Genomic DNA, 26923 nt, shown 5'->3' with positions numbered 1-26923 from the left:
AGAAATCGCCACGAGGCGACTATCTGGCACTTATTTTCCGTTGCGACTAAAAATATGTGGAGGAGTAGACTTTGTTATAAGCGGTACAACACCCATGACAAAACGCGCTTGTTGTACACAACGCGAATGAGACTGCGTTCATGATCCTGGTCCTGCATGTCCCGGAAGGAAATATAGGTTGCTACCATACCATATGTGAAAGTGCTAATCGCAGGAATCGACGTTGCAACGATTCGATTCTTTCGGCAGAATTTGCTGTAAGCTTCAAACCGCAAAGAGGAGCGCTCCAAAGTGGAACCAAACGGGAGCAGTAATAAACATCGGAAAAATTCTTGGCAATCGTTAATGTGAGTCCCAATATCCGAGAAGTTTTATCAACAGCGTACGAGATGTGCTGCTCAAATGTTAGCTCTGAGTAGAAGGCCTTGAGCGTTGGAGCACTATTTACCAATCTTTTTGGGATCGCGACCCCCTTCACGATTAGCCAAGCGGCCCACGGTCCCTGAATATGTCATGCTGAAATCAAGAACAAGCGTACGCCCAACCAGTGATTGTTAGATGTTTTAACCATTCTGTATAAAAACCTACCGAAACAACTGGGCATATGCGAAAATGCTAAATTCTCATAGGGGGAATGACGGCTTTGGCAGGTTTTGTTCTATTATTGGCAGGGGGGTTTTTTATGTCTGACTAGGTTGTCCGACATTTCGCGGTAAAACATTCCGCGGTAAACCATTTCGCGGTGTACCATTTCGCGGTCTGTATCATTTGGCGGTAATCTGTTTCGCGGTTTATATAATTTGGCGGTATTCCGTTTCGCGGTTTACAATTTCGCGGTGATCCGTTTTGCGGTATTCAAACTTACCTTATCTTATTAACTTTTTTTTGTATTTTTAAGAGTTTGCCATTCTTTTCTACCAACTCCTAATTTTCTCTTCTTTATATGGCCGTTTCTTTCATTGCGTTTCCCTTTCAATTATTTTTCTCTTTTCTTTTACGCATTATTTTATGTTATTTCCAAAAGACATATACATTATTGTCAATATGATAATTAGATGTGTGAGCTTTGTCACCAAGATACACTATATCATATGATAAAGGTCGCTGTCTTAATATCTTAAAAGGCTATGGTATTCTGGTAGAACTTAGAAGATGAAAAAACTGAAAATTATTCATAAGGCAAAATGTATCTTCCTTAAATGTTAGCCGGCATTAGGCGAAATATCATGTGCTGTCTTCTTCAAATGTTCGCATTTGCCCGGTATAAGACAAAATGTGTTGTTTCGTCTTCTTTAAATGTTCGCATTTGCCCGGTATAAGGCAAATTGTGATGTTATGCCTTCTTTAAATATTTGCATTTACCCGGTATAAGGCAAAGTGTGGTGTTTTGTTTCTTCAAATGTTTGCATTTGCCCGGTATAAGGCGAAGTGTGTTGTTTCGCATTCTTTACATACCATCGTAGGGGGTGACAATGGGTCAAATGGGGTTGAGAATGGGTCACTATTTCAACCACTTAGAATGCAAAAAGACTAAAATATAAGAGACCTTTGGACGATTTTGCTCTTCGACCTCCAGACTGCCGGTGAAAGTGATGACCCATTCTCACCCCAGGACTGCTGGAATAATGTCAAAGCAGCCATTAACGACGCAGCGGAGAACAACGTCGGGTATATGGGTCGAAGTCGACGGAACGATTGGTTCGACGAAGAGTGCAGACAGATTCTGGAGGAGAAGGACGCAGCGCGGGCGGTCGCGCTGCAGCAAGGTACCCGGCAGAACGTGGAACGTTATAGACGGAAGCGGAGACAGCAGACCCGCCTTTTCAGGAGAAGAAACGCCGCCTGGAAGAAGCGGAGTGCGAGGAGATGGAACAGCTGTGCCGTTCTCAAGATACACGCAAGTTCTATCAGAAGCTCAACGCATCCCGCAAAGGCTTCGTGCCGCGAGCCGAAATGTGCCGGGATAAGGATGGGAGCATCTTGACGGACGAACGTGTGGTGATCGAAAGGTGGAAGCAGCACTACGAGGAACATCTGAATGGCGCTGAGAGTACAGGCAGTGAAAGTCAAGGCAGCGGAGGAGATGACTTCGTCAGTTCAGCGGACGATGGAAGCCAACCAGCCCCACCTTGAGGGAAGTTAAGGATGCCATTCAACAGCTAAAGACCAATAAAGCAGCTGGTAAGGATGGTATCGGAGCTGAGCTCATCAAGATGGGCCCGGAAAAGCTGGCCACGTGCCTGCACAAACTGATAGTCAGAATCTGGGAAACCGAACAGCTACCGGAGGAGTGGAAGGAAGGGTTATATGCCCCATCTACAAGAAAGGCGACAAACTGGAGTGTGAGAACTTTCGAGCGATCACCATCCTTAATGCCGCGTACAAAGTGATATCCCAGATCATCTTCCGTCGTCTGTCACCATTAGTGAACGAGTTCGTGGGAAGTTATCAAGCCGGCTTCGTTGACGGCCGCTCGACAACGGACCAGATCTTTACTGTACGGCAAATCCTTCAAAAATGCCGTGAATACCAGGTCCCAACGCACCATCTGTTCGTTGATTTCAAAGCGGCATACGACAGTATAGACCGCGTAGAGCTATGGAAAATTATGGACGAGAACAGCTTCCCTGGGAAGCTTACCAGACTGATCAAAGCAACGGTGGATGGTGTGCAAAACTGTGTGAAGATTTCGGGCGAACACTCCAGTTCGTTCGAATCGCGCCGGGGACTAAGACAAGGTGATGGACTTTCGTGCCTGTTGTTCAACATTGCGCTAGAAGGTGTCATGCGGAGAGCCGGGTGTAACAGCCGGGGTACGATTTTCAACAGATCCAGTCAATTTATTTGCTTCGCGGATGACATGGACATTGTCGGCCGAACATTTGCAAAGGTGGCAGAACTGTACACCCGCCTGAAACGTGAAGCAACAAAAGTTGGACTGGTGGTGAATGCGTCAAAGACAAAGTACATGCTTGTGGGCGGAACCGAGCGCGACAGGGCCCGCCTGGGAAGCAGTGTTACGATAGACGGGGATACCTTCGAGGTGGTCGAGGAATTCGTCTACCTCGGATCCTTGCTAACGGCTGACAACAACGTTAGTCGTGAAATACGAAGGCGCATCATCTGTGGAAGTCGGGCCTACTACGGGCTCCAGAAGAAACTGCGGTCGAAAAAGATTCGCCACCGCACCAAATGTGTCATGTACAAGACGCTTATAAGACCGGTTGTCCTCTACGGACACGAAACATGGACAATGCTCGAGGAGGACTTGCAAGCACTCGGAGTATTCGAGAGACGGGTGCTTAGGACCATCTTTGGCGGTGTGCAAGAAGACGGTGTGTGGCGGCGAAGAATGAACCATGAGCTCGCCCAACTCTACGGCGAACCCAGTATCCAGAAGGTAGCTAAAGCCGGAAGGGTACGATGGGCAGGACATGTTGCAAGAATGCCGGACAGCAACCCTGCAAAGATGGTGTTCGCTTCCGATCCGGCAGGTACGAGACGGCGTGGAGCGCAGCGAGCGAGATGGGCAGACCAGGTGCAGAACGACTTGGCGAGCGTGGGGCGTATCCGAGGATGGAGAGATGCGGCCTCGAACCGTGTATTGTGGCGTCAAATTGTTGATTCAGTGTTATCTGTTTAGATGTTAACTAAATAAATAAATAATACTCACCCCCAGACTCATTGTCACCCCCGTTGCGGTGCCGGTAGTCGTATTTGCAAATATGTTTTGCTTCAAAACATTGTTTTTGTTGGGATTTGAATTTATATAAGTCTAATGTAAACTGGCTGGGTTCGATTCCCGGTGCCGGTCTAGGCAATTTTCGGATTGGAAATTGTCTCGACTTCCCTGGGCATAAAAGTATCTATCATCGTGTCAGCCTCATGATATACGAATGCAAAAATGGTAACTTGGCTTAGAAACCTCGCAGATAATAACTGTGGAAGTGCTGAATGAACACCAAGCTGCGAGGCGGTGCCAATAAGAAGAAGAAGAAGAAGAAGAATGTAAACTCAATGATTATTCGCTTTACATAATAATTAGGTGAATTTTGAGGCTTTACAAAGCTAAAGAACACATTATTGAACTACTTGTAACATTAGTAAAATTAAACCTGCAAATTGGTATTGACCGCGAAAAGTTTCACCGCGGAATAGTACTAACCGCGGAATGGTAAACCGCCAAATGATATAAACCGCGAAATGATACTGAACGCGAAGTGGTAGACCGCGAACGGTTCTATGACACTAACCCGAATGTCACTACCCCGCATATTCCACTACCCCGAATACCCCACTACCCATAAAGGCCATTACCCCGAAAATCATATAAATATATTACGCAATAATTTTAATTATTACTTTTGTATATGCTAACAATTATCTTAATATTTGAGCCGGGAATGCTCGGGATAATGCAAAAGAGCGAATGCCAGAGACCAACAAAGAGAATGAAAGCACGACCTTGGCTTCACGACCTTCACGAGAAATTTGTGAAAACGTGATGTGACTTTCAGTATAAGCAACTTTTTCTTTAACACATGTCCTGTCTATGGAAGGGATATTAATATCTTCAGCAACAATTAATGTTAATGCGCTAAGTACAATACACGCACTTACCCGGGACAAGGCGAGAGAGTTAATTACTTTTTACTTTCGTACTTGCCCAGAATAATCCGAGGGAGTGCATGCCTCCTTCTTTTGAAGCACGCATCTGTCCGGAAAAAGAAGGGAGAATGAATGATACCTTCTTTTAAAGCACGCTCTTGCCTGGAATAATGCAAAAGAATGAATTTCTCCTTCTTTTAAAGCACGCATCTGCCCGGAATAAGATGGGAGAGTAAATGACACCCTTTGAAACACGTGCTTGCCCAGAATAAAGAGGCCTGTACATAGGATACGTTTGCGTTGCGTTTTGCACATTTCATATGGAAAAAATTGTAAAACGGAACGCAAACGAATCCTACGTGCGAGGCTCTAAATGCGAAACAGTGAACACTTCCTCCTTTTAAAACACGCATTTGCCCGAACTAATGCGAAAGAGTAAATGACACCTTCTTTGAAAGCATCCGCTTCTCCGGAATAATGCTTCCTTCTTTAAAACTAATGCTTCCTTCTTTAAAAGCACGCATCTGCCCGGAATAATGCGAAAGAGTGAATGCCTCCTTCTTTTAAAGCACGCATTTGCCCGGAATAAGGTGGAAGAGTAAATAACTTCTTTAAAAGAACGCATTTGGCCGGGATGCTTCGAAAAAGTAAATGTTTCCTTCTTTTAAACAACGCCCGGAATAAGACGGGTGAGTAAATGACATATACTGATTATTCTGAATGTTATTTTTGACTGATTAGTTTCTATTTTCAACTTCATTATTGAAACGCAATCTAATAAAGACATAAAGCGAGCAAGAATTTTTTTGACAAATTCGGGGTAATGGTCCTTCGGGGTAATGATAATTCGGGGTAGCGGGTTATTCGGGGCAATAGCCTTTCGGGGTACTGGCGTTCGGGTTAGTGACATTCGGGGCAGTGTCATAGAATCACCGCGAACTGGTACACCGCGAAAAGGTTAACCGCGGAATGTTTTACCGCGAAATGTCGTACAATCGTCTGACTATGCTCAAATTTGGCCTCAACATTCTTTGCATATCAAAGAACATTGAGGCCAAATTTCATAAAATTTGGTCGACAAAAACCCCCCTGCCAATAATAGAACAAAACCTGCCAAAGCCGTCTTTCCCCCTACTTATATTGTATGAGATCTTACAATTGTGCAAGCTCTCAATATTTGTTTGTTAGCTGACATTTTTTTTATCTTTTATCACTTTAATATTCTTCAGCGGTAACTCATTTAGTGCGATTTTTGTGCTTGCATATACGAGGTTGCGTGTCTGAAAAAGCCAATTTCAAATCCTCAATGTAAAATCTGTTTCTGCTTTGGTATTTTTATATACCAAAGTATGTTGAATTGTATATTGGTATATGTTAAAAATCCACTCTCGCAGTACGTGATGACACGTTCATGGATGGTACCTACTAAAGTGAAATTTTATTTCTAAATAATTAGTTTAGTTCAGACTATTCACATAGGTTTCTTCGATGTTCATCTACAGGCCTTCTCAACCTATTGAACTTGGAATTCCCATGGCGCATCGCTGGATTTCTATCTTCGGTTTCGGTAGTGGCCGTTCTTAGCAATAGATGTGGTACTTTGGTTGACATGATAGAGTTTCACTGCTTCATCGTAATCAAACATGGCTATTAGACGCTTCCACCACAAAGCTTCTTGGACAGCAGCAGAAAGTTTCATATACTCAGCATCGCATATTGAAAGTGCCACGGTCTACTGATGCTTGCAACCCCAGGAAACTGCACCTCCTTCTGCGATGAATACGAATCCGGTTATAGATCTGCGATCTTCACTGCTCGTAGCCCAATCTGCATCAGAGTATTCTGCTATTTTTGGTTCTAGGTACGTCTTTAGTGTAGGTTAAACGATACTGTGATATGTCTGAAACTCAATTATGCATATGCACAATATGTGATAGATTTAGTTCGGAAAAGGTTTTGTAGGGTAACCGCTCTTTTCGGTGGGGTTTGATCCCACGAAACCAGTACGCTAGACAGGTGCTTTCCCTACTAAGCTACGAAGGACCTCCGTCGTCCTCCGCAGCTTAGCGGGTACTGATGAAATCAAATTTCCAGCACCGGGCACGTAGCCGAACTCTCGCAATACATAGCTTACATAGCATAGTAGGGAGAGCACCTTTCTAGCGTACTGGTTTCGTGGAATCAAACCCCACCGGAGGGAGCGGTTACCCTCCAATACTTTCTCCGAACTGATAGTATAGTTACATTTTAATAGGACAAGTTAAAACACTGCGATGAAATGATTAAAAGACAGACTGAACTGTGCAGTGAAAATTGTTTTCAATTATTCTTCCCGGTACTGTGTAATCAGGTGCCCGAAATTTGAATCTTTGTGTTCGAAATATGAATACAACCCCTCCGGTGTCCGAGGTTTGAATCAAACAGAAGCCGGACATTTTCATAAATTGCAAACATTCTTCGCATATATTAAATACGTAGCTAAAAGATGAATACTGTACTTAGTGATTGCATGGGGAGATTTAAACGGTGTGATTTAAAATGTGAGTTAACAGGATGATTGTACATCAGAAGCGTCCGAAGTTTGAGTTTGCACGGTACTAGATCCAAAAAAGCTAATTGCGTTGAAAAGCTACAACAAAACAAAATGTCGTTTCCTGTTGTTGATGTGTTTGTTATTGTCCAAAGATGGTCTAGTAGCCTAAAAATTTGAACATATCGACATAAGGAGTGTGAATCCTGAACAAAATATGATCAGAAGAACACATCGAGATAGGGAGGTTATCGAGATATAGGAAGCTCAAATGTATGAAGATTGAAGGCAATGAGGAAACCATCGACATAGGGAGAGATATCGAGATGTAGAGAGTCGACTGTAGTTAAGTTATATCAAACAAACTAACATCATATTTTTCTATTCTGTTAATTCTTTATTCTTTATTGTTTGATTCATCAACAGACAACTTAGGTCCTAATGATGCTCATCCTAATTAATACTAATAAAAGTAATTATAATAAAATCATCGTTAATTATGAAACATGGCAGAGTAAGCCCATGCAAAATTACGACGAATCGTCTGTCGAGATAGATTAAAATCAAAACATGGGGCAACCTCGTTGAATGCCCGCTGTAGACCCACCATCGCTCCACGTTGTCCGTAATTCGTTTTTCAAAAAAATATCCTCAGCATTCCGTTATTTCGCAGTGCCCTAGGTCGAACGTTCAAGTTTACTGATTCCAGAATTTCAGGGCAGTCGATTCTGCCTTGGAGCGTATCAGCAACGACCATCTTGGTAACCGGAATGGGTTTCGTCATGGAAGCAACCGAAGAGCAAAACGAATGAAGCGGCGTTGAACAGATTCAATTCTTACTGATCCGTTCTGTTAATTAGGATGCCATACAGCGGAACAATATTCCAGCGTAGATCGAACCAGCGAACAGTACAGTGATTTCAAGCAATAAACATCGGTGAAACCCTTGGCGACGCGAAAGATGAATCCTAATGTTCTAGAAGCCTTCTCAATCACGTAAGAGGAATGATGCTTGAATGTTAGCTGCGTATCTAGAATAACACCAAGATCCTTTATACAGTTCACACGTTGCATCACAATTCCATTGAGCTCGTAGTTGTAAATTATTGGCTGATGTACACGAGTGAAAGAGATCACGGAACATTTGCTAGGATTGACAACCTTCCGGTTCAATGTGCACCAAGCCGCAAATGAATTAATATCTTGTTGTAGGTCCATTGCGTCAGAGATAGACCGAATTAGTGCATAGAGCTTCATATCATCCGCATACGACAGTCGCGGTCCTCGAAGCACATTGTTTACATCGTTGAAATACAAGAGGAATATCAAGGGGCCAAGATGTCTTCCCTGAGGAATGCCTGAGGTTGCCAAAAACTCAGTGGACTGAGAATTGCCTACCGTAACAGAAAGTCTCCGTCCGGTGAGATATGAATGGAACCAGCGCAAAAGATAACCAGCAATGCCAAGTCTTTCCAATTTCGCAACCGTGATAGCGTGGTTAATTTTATCGAAAGTTGCAGATAGGTCCGTATATACAATGTCCGTTTGTGCTTTCTGCAAAAAGCTGTCGGTAATGCTCGAAGTTAGGCACAAAAGATTAGTGGTCGTAGATCTGCCTGAGATGAACCCATGTTGATTGGCACTCAGATGTTGCTTACAGTGAGATATGAGTGGTTCCGTTATAACTAGCTCGAATAATTTGGATGCAGCGCACAAGGATGAGATGCCGCGATAATTGTTGACATCTTTTCGATCGCCCTTCTTGTACACGGGAAACATTGTAGCGGTTTTCCACACGGACGGAAAAAGTCCACTGGATAGCGATTTGTTGAAAATCAGTTGAAAGGGAGCGAGCAGAAGTTCGATGTGCCTTTTCAAGAACGCAGACGGAATGCCATCCGGACCTGGACTCATGGATGATTTTAACTGCGAGTTAGCTCTACGGATCATTTCTGCATCTACGAAAAACGTGGCCCAGGTGATCCCGACTGCAGGAACGTTGTTAGCAGCCTCAGCGATTGTGACATCAGAGATGACTTCGTTACAATAGGTGTTAATGGTAAAATATGTTATTCTTTTGCTATTTTTGTCTACCCGGGGCAACGACACTCTGTCTTCTTTAACATAAGATTAGGGCTTAAAACCTAAACGTAAGCAAAGCCCTTGTTTCGATGATTCTCAGCCCATGATGGCTCGTTCGCGCAAACTAACATCACTAGCAGAAAGATGAAGCCGATACATGATTGTCTCGTGGTACTTGGTAAACCAAAAAAAAATTGGCTCAAAATCACCGAGAGAAGGCTTTGTTTACCATTTGTCTACGCGAGGTTTACGCAATGTGGTGTGTTGCGTTAGTGCAACGAAGAACACGGCACTGTTTTCAAAGCAGATCTGAAGACAATATGTTTGTTATTGATCTGCTTTGAAAACAGTGCCGTGTTCTTCGTTGCACTAACGCAACATTCTTGAAAATCAACAGAGCTTGTATTCATTCCTTATTTTGGTTTCAAATCTATTACCGTGACCTGCCCTAATTCCGCGCATCGCCTAATACCGTGGTTTTCATAAAAAAAAATCAGAACCTGGCTACATTATTTGGTGAAATGTTCATTCACAGGGCGTCGACTCAAATTTGAGAATAAAATTCCCTGACTTTCCCTGACTTTCCAGACCATTTCTCGAAAAATTCCAGTTGTGAAAAATGTTTTTTCAATTCCTAGCAGTATATGAAAATATCTGCAAGTTTGAATCCCTGAAGTCCATACGAGTTTCTGTGTTACTGGAAGCCTAATCACTCCTAGAAGCAGTACCTTAAGAATTTATAGGAAATCGTAGGTAAATCTGGTCGTTCACAAAGACTCAAGAATGTGCACAGAACTCTATCATGTTATAGACCTCTGGGGCTTTCATCCACCTTCCGGAATTCTCATGGACTCCCTCGAGTCGCAATAGAGCTCCAAGACTACTGACGGACTTCTTCAAATCGTTGACGTTTCCATGATCATTTGGGAAACTTATGTGAAATCTTGCATAATTTGACAAGACTTTTGAAATCTTTCCAAACAATCGAAGGAGCTTCTAGCAATCCTTTGAATTCCCTTAAAATTGTTAAAAATTTGCAGATAGTATCGTGGACGTTAAGAAACCTCCATTGGCTTTCAAGTATACTTATGGAGTAAGAATTGTTGTTCACTCTCTGTGGGGTTTATGGGCTTTTAAAAATAGTCACGAACTGCTATTATTATTATAATCTTTATTAAAGAGGTTTTTAGCCCAAGGCTAGTTCACCTCCGTCACGAACTGCTAGCAATCCTCCAGATATTCAAGAACTCAGTACCTACAAGCTTCGATAAATCCATTCAGCACTTACAGTAGACCCAGGAAAACATTCTAACCACTGCGATTCTTCAAATATTTTGGTCAGTATACACTGGTCATGTTTGTAAGAAAGTGGCATAACTATCCTCAAATGCTAGGGGAAGCTACATCTACCCCATTTATTTTACCGATTTTTAATTGTTTGCCAAAAAATTCAAAAGTGAATCAATCGACTTGTAATTCCAACATTGTTTATTTATAGAAATTTCAATCTGCTATCTGCTATTAACTCGACGTCAGTCTTTTTCAACAATGAAACTTTATAATAATTATCTAATGGAATTTAGTGAACAATTCATGAAGAAATGTTTGAAGATTTCTTGGCATGGTTTCTGTATGAATCCCTTCATGAGGACATTTCAATTCTAATTTGAGTAAACACCATACAATGTACTAAGCTATTGGAGCGGTGTTTTTGAAAAAAATCTACTGAGCATCCATCGAGGAACGTTAGGTAAAAACTATCGAGAGAACTCTTGGAAATCCTGTTGGATTTTTTTTTGTTTCAGGGAGAATTCTGGAATAGTTTGGAAAATTTTATAAGGGAAATATTCTTCAGAAGATATCTTACAGCAACCTCACTGAAGTAATTTCTAAACAAAATTCTCAAACATCAATCAAAATTTTTACTGATAAAATTGGTTGAAAAACATCAAAAGCAACCAATGTAAAATTGAAACATTGCCCTCCTCCTGCAAATATCGGAACAAATTAAACTCGCAACAATCGATTATCCCTAACTGCAACTGAATATGTTCGTATGTCGCGCATCTAGGAAAGAAACAACTTGATGAATGATAACTAAATTAATTGAATTGCGTCCGAGTATGGTTACACTAGCAACCCTATAACCAGAGACCGGCGGAGTGAAAAACTGTCGAAATGGCAACGTATGAAAATGCATGATATCGTAAAAATAAGACTGGCAGCACTTGAACTTTTTGCTTGCTTCTTATGGAAGCAAAAAGTAAACAAGTCGAATTGGAACCGCTTTTGACGGTTCGATTGGAAACAAGATGGCGTCTTCGCCGATCTCTTATTCTAGTATTTCTAGGTTACACTACTAAACAGTACTTAAGTAAACAGTTTAAAGCAGGTAACATCAATTGGGCCCTAAAGCCCTGCATCATTGCAAACGATAAAGCACCGCTCAAGAATACATGAACCGATGTTATCTAAATTCTAATAATAGTCTAAGTCAGTAAAAATTATATTTTTGTGTTTGAGATTTTTTAAGACATTATTTGGGCTGAGCAACATCTGTTGCTGAAAAGGCGCATATCAGAACGATTAAACCATCAGGCCAAAACGTCAGGCCCATATATTAACTGTCAAAGGTTGAGTCAAGTGCCCTGCAGTGTTTTGCTAGTGCGCTTGAATCATATTATTTCGTGCGTCAAACAAGACCGAAAATGTCGAGGAAGCATTTTCCATCTATTTTTAATTTTCAAATTAAACAAAGTTTCTTTCGACTTCGATGATTAACTTCATCGTTCCCTGAAAGAAAATTGAATATCAATTCTTCATTTTTTTTACCCAATTACACAAAAATTCGTCTGATATTATGTGCCAAATTACAGAAAATATAATTAAACACTTGGTACATCATACCTCCATGCTAAATGATACGTAGAGATTATATCGCATGATCTAACAATATAAAACCACATTTTTATAAGAGCTATTTGGCCCCAACATTGACCATTTGAGAAACGTGGCTTAGGAACGTCTTATATTGATCTCAAATGGAGACTAATGGAAGCCAATTAGATTACCGTGGGGAAAATGGAATGGGTCCAGAATAGAATTTTAATCTCCAGACTGAAAAAAAAATCAGTGTTTGGGTTGCATTTTTTTCCCTGACCTCATTCAAAATTCCCTGACATTCCAGGTCCAAATTGAAATTCCCTGACTTTCCAGGTAGTCGACACCCTGATTCATAATATGTTTGAACATTTCACCAAATAATACGATGTACATGATAGCCAGGTTCTGATTTTTGATGAAAACCACGGTATTAGGCGATGCGCGGAATTAGGGCAGGTCACGGTATTTATTTATATTTAATTCAAATTCACTTCCAGTGACGTCGCATCTATCTCCTTTTCATTCTACCTCCTTTAATCTTCTCACTCACCACAACGGCTACGCTTGTATAGGGTTACCATCTCGTTGTTATCACGGCGCCAACATGGTGTCACTACTCACTAATCATTTGGCATGGATTTATAACCAATTAAATTTGTTGCCTCTTGGTAGAACAGGGTAGAACATTATCATCGTGTTTAAGATTATTGATCGCTGACCAGGTTAAATATTGAACAAAACGAAGATTCAGTGACCAACCTGCTGGCAAAAATATTTATCGAATTTCGGATACAATCAACCAATGGACGTTGTAGATTTTAGAGATTTTTGTATATTGTTATGATTATATACAAACAGTTTCCATTTGCACATTATATTACGGAAGTAATTACTAGGCCGCGGCAGCAGCCTCAGCAACAACCACACGCTTAACGGTAACGGCGCATGTGCAGACGGTTGCGACGGCGCCAGCACGCCCGTCGGGATCCTCCAATGGTCTGAGCGTAGCGGTAGCCTTTGCCCAGTCCACGGCTGCTCTTGCCAGCCGAGGTGAGACCGCGCAGTTCACGGTGCTTGTGCACGGCCCTTGTGATCCAGTTGACCTTGGCGTCACGACGGATGGCGTTGTGGGCGGTATCGACCATGATGACCTCGAAGTATTTGTAGGCGGCATCCTGGGCCACCCAGTAGGAGTTCAACACACGCAGACCTCCAACGCGACGGCCGACACGTTCCTGTAGGGATAAACAAGGCATAAAAGTTACACATTGGAAATAAAGAGGATTTGAGCGTACAGATCTACAGTAAAGGTAGAGATGTCAGACATCCAAGGAAGAAAAAGCCTTCATTGTAAAAACTCAGTGTGAAATTGTGAATAAACGTCATCATGGGAATCGATTTTAGAAGCTAAGTGCTTCCACAAACAAATAACTTACCTCAGCAACGGACTGTAGACAGCGGTATGGCTTCAGCTCGTTGACACCATGGCTCTTGGGCTTGCCGTAGGTGCATCCCTTGGCGACTGGGCGCTTGCGGCCACCACGGCGCACCCGAATACGGAAGATCGAGAATCCCTGCTTGGCCTTGTATCCAAGACGACGGGCCTTGTCTGGGCGAGATGGCCTGGGGGCGCGGTGGAACTTGGTCAGCTGGCGGTATTGCCAGACGCGGACACGCAGCAGGTAGCGCATCACATCGCTCTGCTTCTTGCGGTACAACTCCTGCACGTAACGGTAGGCTCCCATCTTGAGCTAGAAATGAGTGAGGATAGACCCTAGTAACGAAATCAACGCAATTGGTTTTGATCAGAAGTCACATCATCGGTCTATCTCACTGCCTCCCGGGGAAGTGTACCCCGGGGTAAGTAGCAGTATTGAAGCGGGCCGAGACGAAACCATCTTTTCCCCTATATCAAAACTGAAACGGAACCGGAAATTAATCTTAATCCAATTTAAAACTTATACAAAATTTCATTTCAATCTAGAAATTCTCTCGTGTTTGCTTCAGAAGCATGTTAGTTTCCGTTTCATTCCAGAGCACTTCGGAGGGGTGCATGGCCATGCTGAATTCATCATCAGTAAACACAGAGAACGTCTCAAATCTATTATCCCGTATTCCGATCCATCTCTCAATTCCGTTTCGGAATTTGCCATATACATACCTATCCTGAAATTAAAAAGAAAAGAACGCTATTAGTTTCACTCGTTCACTCCATATACAAATTACAAAAAATCACTACACACAACCGGTTGAATGTGGAAAATGTAACATGGCTGCCACTATTGAATTAATGAACACGCGGTTTTCCTGGTATTATGCATTTTTTTCCTCAAGATTTAAAAAATATCGCAAATTTCGATCAAGCTTATTATATTTCTATGTTACACACTATTGAATACTATTTTCAAAACACTCATTGCCTTTCTAAACGCAACAAAACTATTTTACTCGCCAGCCACAACTAAACACAACCTACCTTCTGAACGATTCGTTGACAAAAAGAAAGAGGAAGTTTGGTCGCTTCGGGAAAAGTCAACTCTCACATTCGGGTGCTGGATTCTGCATTTGCGAGATTGACATTGACGTTTACGCTCGTTATGTTGGCAACGTGTACCCAAGCACCCTTCAGAGAAATCTCGTTCAGATTAAGGGCATGTCCGCACGTACCGGTTAAAGGCTGCCTTATATGGGGGACACACTTGGGGTATTCATATACCATGGTACAAAAATCTTGAAATGAGTGTCATACCAATTATTGTCTTCATTAAAGATAGCCTTGAAATTATTTTCTTGTCGCCTCGTACCATGGTACGAATACCACAAGTGTGTGCCCCGTATTAAGGCTACTTTACACCTCGGGAAAATTTTCCGCCGGATTTTGATCCCCGTGTATTTTAAATGAGGCCGGGATTTTGATTTCCCGTGCCCAAATCGCAAATGTGGTAGGCGGATTTTTTCCCCATACGCTTATGCGATATAAATGGCGTATAATCTAAACAGGCTATCAATGAAGTCATCGAGAATGTTATGAATTACCGAGAAGTATGTAAACTTTTACAATTTACCAAAAATTATTGTGATATTGAGATTTTTGTTTTCAATAAATTAAGTGATTCAATCTGGATTTAATTCTTTTAATTTACTTTCTTTTATTTTACTCTATCATGATACCGTGGACCACCCATAATTTGAACGGTACCTCATTCTGGTTACTCTATTTGCATCACAAAAACTGGTTTCTGGCTGCTCTCTTTGCTGATTTGTTTTGATTCTGCGTTCCGGTTCCGTTTCACGATGTTCCATTTTTATTTTCTCGATTCCACGTGCTAAATGACGTTTGAACCATTTTTAATTTGAACGATGTTGGATTGGATTTGGATTGGATTTGGATTGGATTTGGATTGGATTTGGATTGGATTTGGATTGGATTTGGATTGGATTTGCATTGGATTTGGATTGGATTTGGATTGGATTTGGATTGGATTTGGATTGGATTTGGATTGGATTTGGATTGGATTGCATTGGTTTGGATTGGTTTGTATTGAATTTGGATTGGTTGGATTGGATTTTTATTGGTTTGGATTGGATTTGGATTGAATTTGGATTGGATTTGGATTCGATTTGGATTGGATTTGGATTGGATCTGGATTGCATTTGGATTGGATTTGGATTGGATTTTGATTGGATTTGGATTGGATTTTGATTGGATTTGGATTGGATTGGATTGGATTGGATTGGATTTGAATTGGATTTGGATTGGATTTGGATTGGATTTGGATTGGATTTGGATTGGATTTGGATTGGATTTGTATTGTGGGGAATAAAGTGAGTCCGAAGAATGCATTTGCATTTGTTGGTGACATTGATGGATAAAATGGAACGTATTTCTTATTTCATGATAAAAATAATGAAATAAACTAAAATATTTAAAAATGACATTAATAGAAAAAATGATAACGAATTTGAAATTCAATCGTAGTTGGCATTTGAAATGCCAGCATACTAAGAAGCTAATGAGAAGAAATTTGAAATTCAATCTCAGTAGGCTGACAGGAACGGTGAAAATAAACGATCATTCAGTGTTCTGTTTTTGAGGCGTGAACATGCGAATTATCCTTCGGTGTTCCGCGCTTGTTTTCGTTGGTGAGAGGCAAATCGGAAGACGGATTTGCTTGGCTACGACACGGGGATCAAATTAAAAAGTGTTCAGATTAAAAACGGTCATATTACCGGGGGTCCACAGTATTTATTAAATATATATATATATATATATATATATATATATATATATATATATATATATATATATTAAATATATTGTCAACGTAGCACCAACTTAGAATTCGGAAGTCGGAACTTCCGAACCGAACTTTCTTCCGAAGTTTTTTCTGTCAAACTAATTGATGCGTTGTTTAGCGCATCTTTAGGCGAATCCAGCGCACTACTTTCGAAGTTGGGTTTCTCAAAATTTAACGCGGCGTACCGGTCAGGAAAGGTATCGCCGCGCTTTCTGCATCCCTACCTTTCGACAGTCATTAGCCGCGTGAAGTTTTGTGCAAGTACCCATTTGGGAACATTATAGAAAAGCCGCGCAGTGTAATAGTACGTTCAGATTATGAGCTATATCACTTGATATAGCAAATCTTGACATGAGATGCCATATGCATTATTTCCAGTGAAAACTAGATGTACAAACACTGATGTCAAGATGCTCTATATCAAGTGATATAGCTCATAATCTGAACGTACTATAAATATCATATCCAGAAAATCTGACATTAATATCATACTAAATAGACTAACGCAAAATGAACTCCCCCAAGAAATTATGACGTTTGAGCGGGTCGCATAATGAACGCAAAATGAACTTTTGTTCGAGAAGACGAGGGAAGATCCATTAATTGCGTAACGCAAAAATTGGTCATTTTTACCCCCCTCCCCCCTATGTCACACTTTTTGTATGAACCATCCGAAAATTTTTGTATGAGTCGTCACATTTCGCTCAACCCCCTCCCCCTCTAAGCGTTACGTAATTTGTGAACGCTCCCCGACCCGCTCAAATGTCAAAATCCATCGGGTGAGTGAATTCGATGAACCGCTGCACATGTGTATGGCGTATAATCTAAACAGGCTATTATTTAGCTCGGCTATTAGCAACAAACAAACGCGTGTGAACCAGCTCTAAAAAAGAAACTCAATTTTTCTAAATAAATCCTTATTTTCTATTTTTCGTGTATGATCGCAACAAATGTGTTTACTATTTTGCGATTTTTGCAACAAAAGTCAATCTTTCCAGTGATAGAATGCATGTAGAACAGTGAAAAAATACGAATTATCAAATATTCATTGAATTTTGGCGATATTCTTGCAAAGGTAATTTGTGAAGTATACAAGTTTTTGTGTATTTTGTAAGTTTTCAGTGATAATTATCCCGGTTTGATCTCTCTAATCGATAACCGGGGAAAATGTTAGCGCCATATTTGATTACTTGAAAATATTTTAATGGTTTCTAGGACGGTCGTGCATTCATTTCGATTCTTACTTGCTGGAATAGATTATGTGGTGAACATTGTTGAACATTGAACATACGAAATGGATCTCTCGGAAGCGATGAAGATAGCCTTAGCAAAAAGTCATTCCGCACAACATGCCGTTGCTGCAGGCAACAACGGCAACGCCTCGGCCCATGGCAGCTCCGGTGGGGATCAAACTGGAGCCGGGTACGTGACGGAAAAATTGTACATGCTGCTGCAGTTGTATCTTCAGAACAAGGGTTGGAGTCCTTCGGTTGAGCTGCTGCAGTGTTTTGCTGAATTGAAGGATACGCCGGTGCTTCCGAATGCGGCTTATCTGCAGATGCTGGCCAGCCGTGTGGCACTGGATGCTCAGGGTCGGTTAGTTTTGCGGGAGTCCGGAAAAATCATCCTGCCTTTCGAGCATTTTGCTAATGCTGTTATGTTGAAACATATGTCCGGTCCGCACGGATTGCATCTAAGTGTCGAAGCCACAGTCAGGGCGGTTGTGGAATCCTACACAATCGGCCGGGAAAACTTGGGAATGGAGAAGGAGTTCATAGTGGAGGTGGTTCATTCGTGCCCTAGTCCAGCTTGTCGCTATTACAAAGGTCAGATGGGAGTAGGGCCTTTCATAGACCAGTCGTTTAATCCGGGATCCCACCTGAACTCGGACTATCTAGCCCATTTGCAGCAGATGGGTCAATCAGGATTGGATCTTGCTGCGGTGGAAGCAGCTGGAAAAGCCATTAATAATCAGGTAAAGATACCGAAAACCACTCCAACACAGCAACAGCAAATTACAGCGGCGATAATTCAACAACAAAATAGAGCTATGGCCCAGCAATCACTTGAAAAATTCGGAAATTTATCAAACATAGAAAAGCAACGAGTTCTCCAGCAGCTGGACAAAAAGCATTATGAAGTTGCCCAATCACAGGTTGCTAGCTTGCCACCACAATTGGTGCCTTCGGGGAACAGCACCCCGATTCCAGCTCAAGTGTCTGTAGGCAACCAACAAGCGGTGGCTGCCGCAGCGCTTTTACAACAACAACAACAGCAGCAGCAGCAACAACAACAACAGCAGCAAAGTCAAACAATAGATATGACCCGTACTCAGCAAACATCGACTCCAATCTTGGCTTCGCAAACAATCCAACAGCATCCAAGTGCATCATCGTCTCAAATTGCTCACTCGCACTTCTTAAACCAGCCGCCCTTACAAACGGTCAATATGGATACTGGGCACAAACTGTCCGATTACATGCGAGGGGCCGTTGATCCCCTCGAAAATGTGTCTACGAGCAAGGATTTGCTAACGCTACATAGCGGCGCTTGGCCAGGCCAGGATGGCCGCGGTGCCGATGGGCTAGCCGTTAGCCAGGATAAAATCATTCGAGCATTCAGCGAGCTGATGCGCAACATTGGCCGCATGAAAACGTTCATACGTCCGAGCATGTGCAAACCGTACGGGAAGCAATCCGAGAGTTTGCAGAAGAGTGAGTACCAGATACAAGTCCTCCCACACCCAATGAACAAAAAAAAATTGAACTTATTTTCGTTTCAGCCCTGTTTGACACTATCCAGTTGGTGCAGTCGCTGAGAAATTGCCTACCGGCATCACATATCCCGGTTACATCTTGGAAAAGTGAAACACATGGCCAGGGAGGGGCTAGTGAGGGCGAAACAGTTTAGAGAGTCAAAGGTTATCTTAATCCGGTGGCAAATTGATCATTTATTCACTCTGTCCTAGGTCGATGTCACCTAGAAGGAGAATAGAATAGACGTAACGAAGCAACAAAAAATCATAACTTGAAAGTATTTTTGAGATCGTTTTCATCTATTTGAGATTTGTGATTCTTCATTTTTTTGAGTAAATGCTAATAGAATACTAAGTTGAAAAACAGGCCAAGTTGCAGTTGGAATGTAGATCCATAGAAGAAAAAGATTATAAAATGCTCATTTTGCCCTTGGATTAAGGCAATAATGCATAGCATTATTAGTATTACTCGTCGCTCAAAAGAAACTCACAAATGCTATCGAGATTAACGATTTTCACTAAGTAACTCGAACCGATTAACAACAATAAATCTAAATACTCATTAACTCATATTATTCATCAGTAATCCTCATAGTTATCAACAACAATATTATACTCAAATTTAACTGCTTAAGAAAACTATTTGTCACTGTCGCAATGTGACAACTGCTCGTGTAAATCACAAAACCGTTCAACGTAATCTACCAGGATGTAAAGGATAAGCAAAGCGCTGCTATGCATTTAAAGTTGTCATTTGATTTGTTCCTTTGGTGCCATTTGGCAACCATACTCACTACATGAAAGTTAACTACATTATGTTTACTTACGTACAATATATATTAAATGTGATAGTTTAAACACAACAGCAATCTCACTGAACGTACTTATTATTTTAGCTTACTTTTAGTAGATGTATTCTAAATTTAATCAAGCTTGTAAAGTATCTATGAGTTATGCCTAACTTATGCACCCTCTTCATCTCGCTTTTATTTGTTAGGCAATGATAAAATTCGACAACATTTGATAATCCAAATTGTGAGAACTAAACAGAAAAAAAAAACAAATTATGGGAAAAACTGGCAATGAACCTGTGATAGCAAGTAAGAATCGGAAAGCAAATACATCGAGAAAGAGGAAAAAAATTTAATCGAATTTAATTAGCCAACAAGATAAAAACAAGTGCAAGTGTGTTTTGATTAATACTTATAGAACCAAATTGAAGATGAAAATTAGAGTAAATCTTTTAGAATAAGTTCTTTTGATATTTTATTGTTCCTTCTCTAAAGATCTATAAAAGTCAAGTTGTGTAGGCTTCAAGTTAGACACTTTAGAACACAATTAGATAAAGAAAAACTATAACTGTGCAATACCCTGAAAAAGCAAACTCTTTCAAAAACGCTATAAAAAGACTTGGAAATACCTATTCAAAGCAAGCAAATAAACTAAATGAATGCTTCATTGAAGCTGCACTAATTGCATTTGTGAAACTCAATAAAACATATTTTAACCGCTTAGGTGTTTTACTGGCACTTCCAATGAATAAATGAGAAAGCAAATCCATCTGTAACGTGAAAACCCGTGAAAAACTATCAATATACATAGCTACGTATGTACATTGTACTTACTAGCCTTACATATTAAATGTTAGTTGAGATCACTTTGTTGACAGATCTGTCTATCACCCTGTGCATACAAAAGTGCTATCCAATGAGAGCTTGAAGTAGCTCGAAGTTTCTCATGCCCATTTGTTGACAAAAAAGAACGAGCAGGACGGGAACAACTTCGAGCTGCTCATTAGACAGCACTAATTAGTCATCGGTTCATGTTTGTTATTGGTAAGGCGTTTTTCGGTGAGTATAATTTGTTATTTTGTTATTCTTGTTATAGTCAAAGCATCCCCGGGCCGTGGCCAATCCTAAACCAAAACCCTTTCGCCAGCCCGTATCCGAAGGCCCGCAATTAAGCAATACATTAGGGGAGGACTATTCAGAACGCTCACGCCTATGCTAAAGCACTCGACGTTATTACACATCGACTTCAATGGTGGTAACCTCACCACCCGTCGACCACAAGCTATGATAGTCACTTATTGGCAGATTGGCAGTGAGGTTAGAAACGAAGGATCATCATTCTATAAATTAATGATTGACGCGTCCTACGCAATGTTTGTTGTGATTAAAATGGAAGAAAATGCTTTCAAATGAAAACCCTGCTTTGCTTCTTACAATTGAACTGATAAAAAACGTAAATTTTGATTCCAGTTTTGAAATTTTTAGTAACCTAACCTCACTTTTAATTGCCAATCGGCCTGTATCATAAACTCGCGTAGGAGACGAGCACCCCGACAACAAACACCGCGCGGTAACCGCAATGACCTTGATATCTACGTACGAAGGTCACCGCATCCCACCCGCAACGTTTTTGTTGTCGGGTTGAGCATAATGTTCACTGCATCACAAAAGACTCTACTGCAGCTACTGGTTTTGTTCAAGACGCCACCAGCGCTGTAGTTTCGACATAATCTGTTGAGACGCTGTGTTCACCGCATTCCATATAACCTCTTCCCGACACATCCTCTCAACGAGGTTGTCTGGGGTTGTATCCATGCCGCTGACAAGCAGCATGGCATTGCGTTCAACAAAAGATATTTTAGTCACTAGATAAAGATTGTCGCTTCGGTTCCCTTTGTTCTGCTGTCCGGAACATGTTGGGTACCAAGCTGTCAAATCGTATGGATTTTCCTTCTTTGACATTTAGCTCCCATATCCTCGCCAGCAAAAGATGTTCCGAACAGCGACGACAGCGACAATCTTTATCTAGTAACTAAAATATCTTTTCGTTCAACATCACATGCTCTGCAGATTCTACCTCACCTACACATTCCGGGCACTCCGCAGAATCAGCGAACCCGAATCTATGCACGAACTTTTTAAAGCAGCCAGGTTCAGACAACACCTGTGATAGGTGGAAGTTGACCTGACCATGCTTCCTACTAACCTAATTCGACACATCCGAAATTAGCCTGTGGGACCAACGACCTTTGACTGCGGTGTCCCATGCTCTCTGCCATTTGAGCAACAAGACTGCTCTCTTGACACGTCGCACTTGTACCGAATCCTTTTCGTTAAAGCACTCCACATCTTTCTCTAGGAGTATGTCAATCGGCATCATCTCAGCTATCAGTACCGCTAGCTGCTTCCTGCCTACACACAATCGCACTGTTTCCTGCCATCACAGTCGTTCTGGCTCTGCAATCGAGTTTGGTGTAGGGGTCTCCCAACCACCTCAAGTTTTCGTTTCTCCGACGTCTGATGCCGATCCACTTTTCAGTATCCTGCGCTCGATAAATCTACGTGCTGATTTCCCTATATGGCTTACCTCTGGGAATCCGAAACGCGCCGTAGAGAGTCTCAAAAGAGCCCTCAACTTCTACGACTCAGTCAAGCCTCTTGCCATCTCCGCTCATCACAGTCCCTCCGGTCCTGCTGTCGAAAGCGGGGAGAGGGTCGTCCAACAACTTGAATACGTCGAAGAACATGATTATCCGTCAGCTCAACCAAGATATGATATCGCACACCTTGTACCCACCCGCGACGCACTCATGCCGCAAGCTCCGAGGAAGCCCCTAATCCTCCCAACTCAGTCGTGCCATTCCTGCCAGCGATCAGCAGACGTCCCGGTCCTGTGCTTGGGTCAAGAAATGGGGTCTTCCGAACTCTTTATGTCGGCAGGTACTCTCAGTCAATGAATTCTTCTTTGCCTGTCAGTGTTCCGATTTGCAGTGCTTCATCCGCTCCTCGCCACATGCAGTCCGACATATCCATCTACTACCAGAACGTTGGAGGAATTAACGGCCTTCTGGACGAATATCGACTAGCTGTTCTGGATCAGAACTACGACGTCATAGTGTTTACTGAAACCTGGCTTGATTCTCGAACTATTTCGAGCTACGTTTTTGGAGCCGGCTACGTTTTTCGCTGTGACCGCAATACGGAGAATAGCAGGAAAACTACCGGAGGTGGCGTAATTGTTGCAGTTAACTCCAGCTTGAAAGCAAAAATGGTTGAGGACGATTCTTGGAACACAGTTGAGCAAGTATGGGTTGTTATTCAGCTCGGTGACAGGCAACTATTCCTCTGTGCTGTGTACATCTGATCGGACTCGCGACTTGGATTTCATTGACACACACTGCCGATCTGTATCTTGTGCTTCAGATATGGTCGCGCCTTGTGATGAGGTTCTGATTTTGGGCGACTTCAACCTCACGAGCATTATATGGACTCCTATTCACAGCAGTTTCTTCCGTCTGGATCTTGAAAGCTTCATGTTCCACGCAGGTGCCGTTAAACTTCTGGATAACTCCAGTATCGCAACGCTATCTCAAATCAATGACGAGGTTAACGAGAATAATCGCTCTCTGGACCTCTGCTTCGTGAGTGGTCATACCACGGCACCTTCCATCTGTTTGGTTCCTGCACCCTTAGTTAAGGATGTTGCTCATCACCGCCCTCTAGTGATTGCTGTCGAAGATAATGTTATGCGTGATTTCTTCAACCCCCCAGCCGTGGTGTCGTACGATTTCCATAAGGCGGACCATCGCAGTATTACTGAAGTGCTATCAAATATGGATTGGGAACACATTCTCGATCCAGTGAACATTAATTCTGCTGCAGAAACTTTTTCTCACATCATGGTGTACATCATCGACAGGCATGTCCCAAAAAAGTCCGTTCGATCTGACTCTCGGATCCCGTGGATGACGAATGCTCTCCGGTCGCTGAAAAGGTGCAAGAAAGCTGCACTCAGAAGTTACACGAAACACCGTACGTTGCCACTCAAATTCCACTATGTCAGACTCAACAACGAGTATAAGCGGATCAGTCGTTATCATTTCCTACGCTACCAAAGAGGGATACAGCGACGACTAAGATCTCACCCAAAGTCCTTTTGGAGCTACGTAAATGAACAGCGCAAAGAGACTGGATTTCCATCGTCCATGGTATTCAATAGTGAATCTGCAAGCACCCAACAAGATATATGCAACCTGTTCTCATCTAAATTCCCCAGTGTGTTTGACGACGAACAACTACCTGTTGATGTCGTGACCACCGCTGCCAGCAACGACCCATTAGCGAATCAATCGCTCGGTGATATCGAGGTGAATGTCGAAGTCATCTCAAGAGCGATATCTAAGCTTAAGACATTATCTAAGCATGGTCCTGACGGTGTTCCATCGATGATTCTCAAAAAGAATATTACCTGTCTGCTTGAACCCCTCCTCCAATATCTATATCAATATCAACAATATCTCTGCGCTGACCAACATGGTTTTACAGCTGGCCGTTCAACATCCACTAACTTGTTGTGCCTAACGTCGTACGTCACGGATAGAATGATTGCAGGCCTTCAAACGGACGTGATTTACACGGAGCTTTCTGTAGCATTCGATAAGCTAAACCATAAAATTGCAATCGCCAAGCTTGACAGACTTGAAGTCGGTGGAAATCTTCTCGATTGGTTTCGATCATATCTGACCGGACGCCAGCTTGTGGTTGCTTAAGGCGATTGTCGCTCAGATAGTTTCCGCACTTCATCTGGTATAACGCAGGGCCACTTGGGGCCATTAATTTTCCTGCTTTACTTCAACGATGTTCACCATCCAATCGATGGACTACGTCTATCCTTTGCGGACGATCTGAAGATATTTCTTCGCATCTGGTCAATAGCCGATTGCCAATCCCTCCAAAACCAGATCACTGTGTTTGCCAACTGATGAACTCTGAGCCGACTTGTGGTCAATCCGGCGAAATGTTCAGTAATTACTTTTTCACAAAAGAAGGAGCCGATCCGGTTTAGTTACTCTCTACTCAACACGACCATGGGAGTTCTTCTGGATTCGCAATTTACATTTACCCAGCACATATCCTTTGTCGTCGATAAAGCGGCCAGAGCGCTTGGCTTTGTGTTCAGGGTGGCGAAAAATATCACCGACGTACATTGCTTGAAGGCACTCTATTGCTCTCTCGTCCGGTCGACGTTGGAATACTGCTCGGCGATCTGGTGTCCTTACTACAACAACGGATCGGAGCGCATCGAATCAATACAACGCCGCTTTGTTCGTTTTACATTGCGCAAACTACCATGGAGAGATCCATTTCGCATCCCTAATTACGAACACCGCTGCTGATCGACCTTCTTCCGTTGCGTATCCGTAGGGACTTAAGGAGAGCACTGACCATCGCTGATTTTATACAAGGAAGGATCGATTGTCCAGACATTCTGCAACAAATTAACATTAACGTGCAACATCGGCCATTGCGGAATAGCATAATGTTGAAACTTCCCCTTCGCCGCACCAACTATGGTTTGGGCAATCAGTATTTGACTACCACTTGACTTGTTTGTTAGGTTTACGAACAATCTGTTGATGTACACCATAAATAAACAAATAAACAAAACGCTCCGATCGAATAGAGATCGCCGCCGTACCATACTGACTATCTACAAAACGCTTATTAGACCGGTAGTTCTCTACGGACACGAGATCTGGACGATGCTCGTGGAGGACCAACGCGCAATGGCAGTTTTCGAAAGGAAAGTGCTGCGTACCATCTATGGGTGGGGTGCAGATGGCGGACGGTACGTGGAGGAGGCGAATGAACCACGAGTTGCATCAGCTGTTGGGATAACCATCCATCGTTCACACCGCGAAAACCGGAAGACTACGGTGGGCCGGGCACGTAGCCAGAATGTCCCGTAGCCAGTAGCCAGTAACCCGGTGAAAATTGTTCTCGACAATGATCCGACGGGAACAAGAAGGTGAGGTGCACAGCGTGCAAGGTGGATCGATCAGGTGGAGGACGATTTACGGACCCTCCACAACCCTTTTGTAATCATATTCTTTTCTTCGAACTTGACCTTCTCGGCTTCCAGCATCGGAGAGAACTTCCGCAACTTCTTTAGCTTTGAGAAATAACCGGACGTCATTGCTCCAGTCCAGGAAATATTCTCCTCTTCCTCACAGCAACGGTATGCTTTGTAAGTTAAATCATTCGTGGTAGTGCTTATAACCTCTTAAGTGCAGTAAAAGCGCGGTTTAACATTAGATACTAACAGTCACAAGCGCTGTTCAAAATCGGGCGTGATCTAGTTCGCATTTTTAATGGTTTACTGTTAGTAGCTAATTTGTATCATGATTATTTTTTTCAGGCCGGAGTGGCCTTTCCAGTATTTAGTAACTTATTTAACCAAGATGCAGTACAAAAAAGTCGTTGGTCCCTCACAAACGGCTTGCAGAGTCCAAAAAATATACTTTTTTCTGTCACAATCCGTTTCCGGATTTCCCTGCTGGTATTATTTTCGGCAGTCACCAGTGACCCCAAGTACACGAACCTCTCAAACATCTCGATTTCGTCACCACCGATATAAATTCGAGGTGGATGTCTAACATTGTTTTCTCTTGAGCATCTTCCCAACATGTACGTTATTCGTCTTCAACGTGTTAATGACAAGTCTCTTTCGCTTAGCACCCATTTTCAGTATGATGTAGACTTCTTACATTTTTTTAATGTTTACGTGCCATAATATATGTCGTTGGCGCGGCCAAAAAGTTGAAAGGACGTCATGAAAGCGTACCACTCGTGTCATTTACTGCTTTTCGTAGGTACCACCTCCAAATGGATGTTAAATAACAGACACGAAAGACCGTTACCGTCACTCGTGAATGCTCCTAAAACTACGCACATCCGATCCAACGTCTCCTTGACC

General features: G+C 42.3%; 3 protein-coding genes across 4 annotated transcripts; 2 read left to right on the top strand and 1 right to left on the bottom strand.

The window, feature by feature from the left end:
* Window positions 1-12912: 12912 nt before the first annotated feature.
* On the bottom strand, window positions 12913-14012 carry LOC134207662 (large ribosomal subunit protein eL15). Its single transcript, XM_062683443.1, has 2 exons — window positions 13540-14012; window positions 12913-13338 (listed from the first exon to the last, which is right to left on the bottom strand). The coding sequence occupies exons 1-2, from the start codon at window positions 13846-13848 to the stop codon at window positions 13033-13035; spliced, it is 615 nt and encodes a 204-aa protein (XP_062539427.1). The 5' UTR covers window positions 13849-14012; the 3' UTR covers window positions 12913-13032.
* A 3333-nt stretch (window positions 14013-17345) lies between these two features.
* On the top strand, window positions 17346-20685 carry LOC134215070 (uncharacterized). Of its 2 annotated transcripts, none has more exons than XM_062694331.1 (3): window positions 17346-17476; window positions 17617-19115; window positions 19184-20685. In XM_062694331.1, exons 2-3 carry the CDS (start codon window positions 17696-17698, stop codon window positions 19309-19311), a joined length of 1548 nt encoding a protein of 515 aa, XP_062550315.1. In that variant the 5' UTR covers window positions 17346-17476; window positions 17617-17695; the 3' UTR covers window positions 19312-20685. The 2 variants fall into 2 exon arrangements, with proteins under 2 accessions (XP_062550315.1, XP_062550308.1); XM_062694324.1 differs by having other exon boundaries at window positions 17359-17511.
* A 2687-nt stretch (window positions 20686-23372) lies between these two features.
* Window positions 23373-24716, top strand: LOC134207392 (uncharacterized). Its single transcript, XM_062683117.1, has one exon. The coding sequence runs from the start codon at window positions 23373-23375 to the stop codon at window positions 24714-24716; it is 1344 nt and encodes a 447-aa protein (XP_062539101.1).
* The last annotated feature ends 2207 nt before the right edge of the window (window positions 24717-26923 follow it).

Source organism: Armigeres subalbatus, chromosome 1 (assembly GCF_024139115.2).
Source record: "Armigeres subalbatus isolate Guangzhou_Male chromosome 1, GZ_Asu_2, whole genome shotgun sequence".
Taxonomy (NCBI): domain Eukaryota; kingdom Metazoa; phylum Arthropoda; class Insecta; order Diptera; family Culicidae; genus Armigeres; species Armigeres subalbatus.
This window is presented reverse-complemented; position numbering and strand designations above follow the sequence as displayed.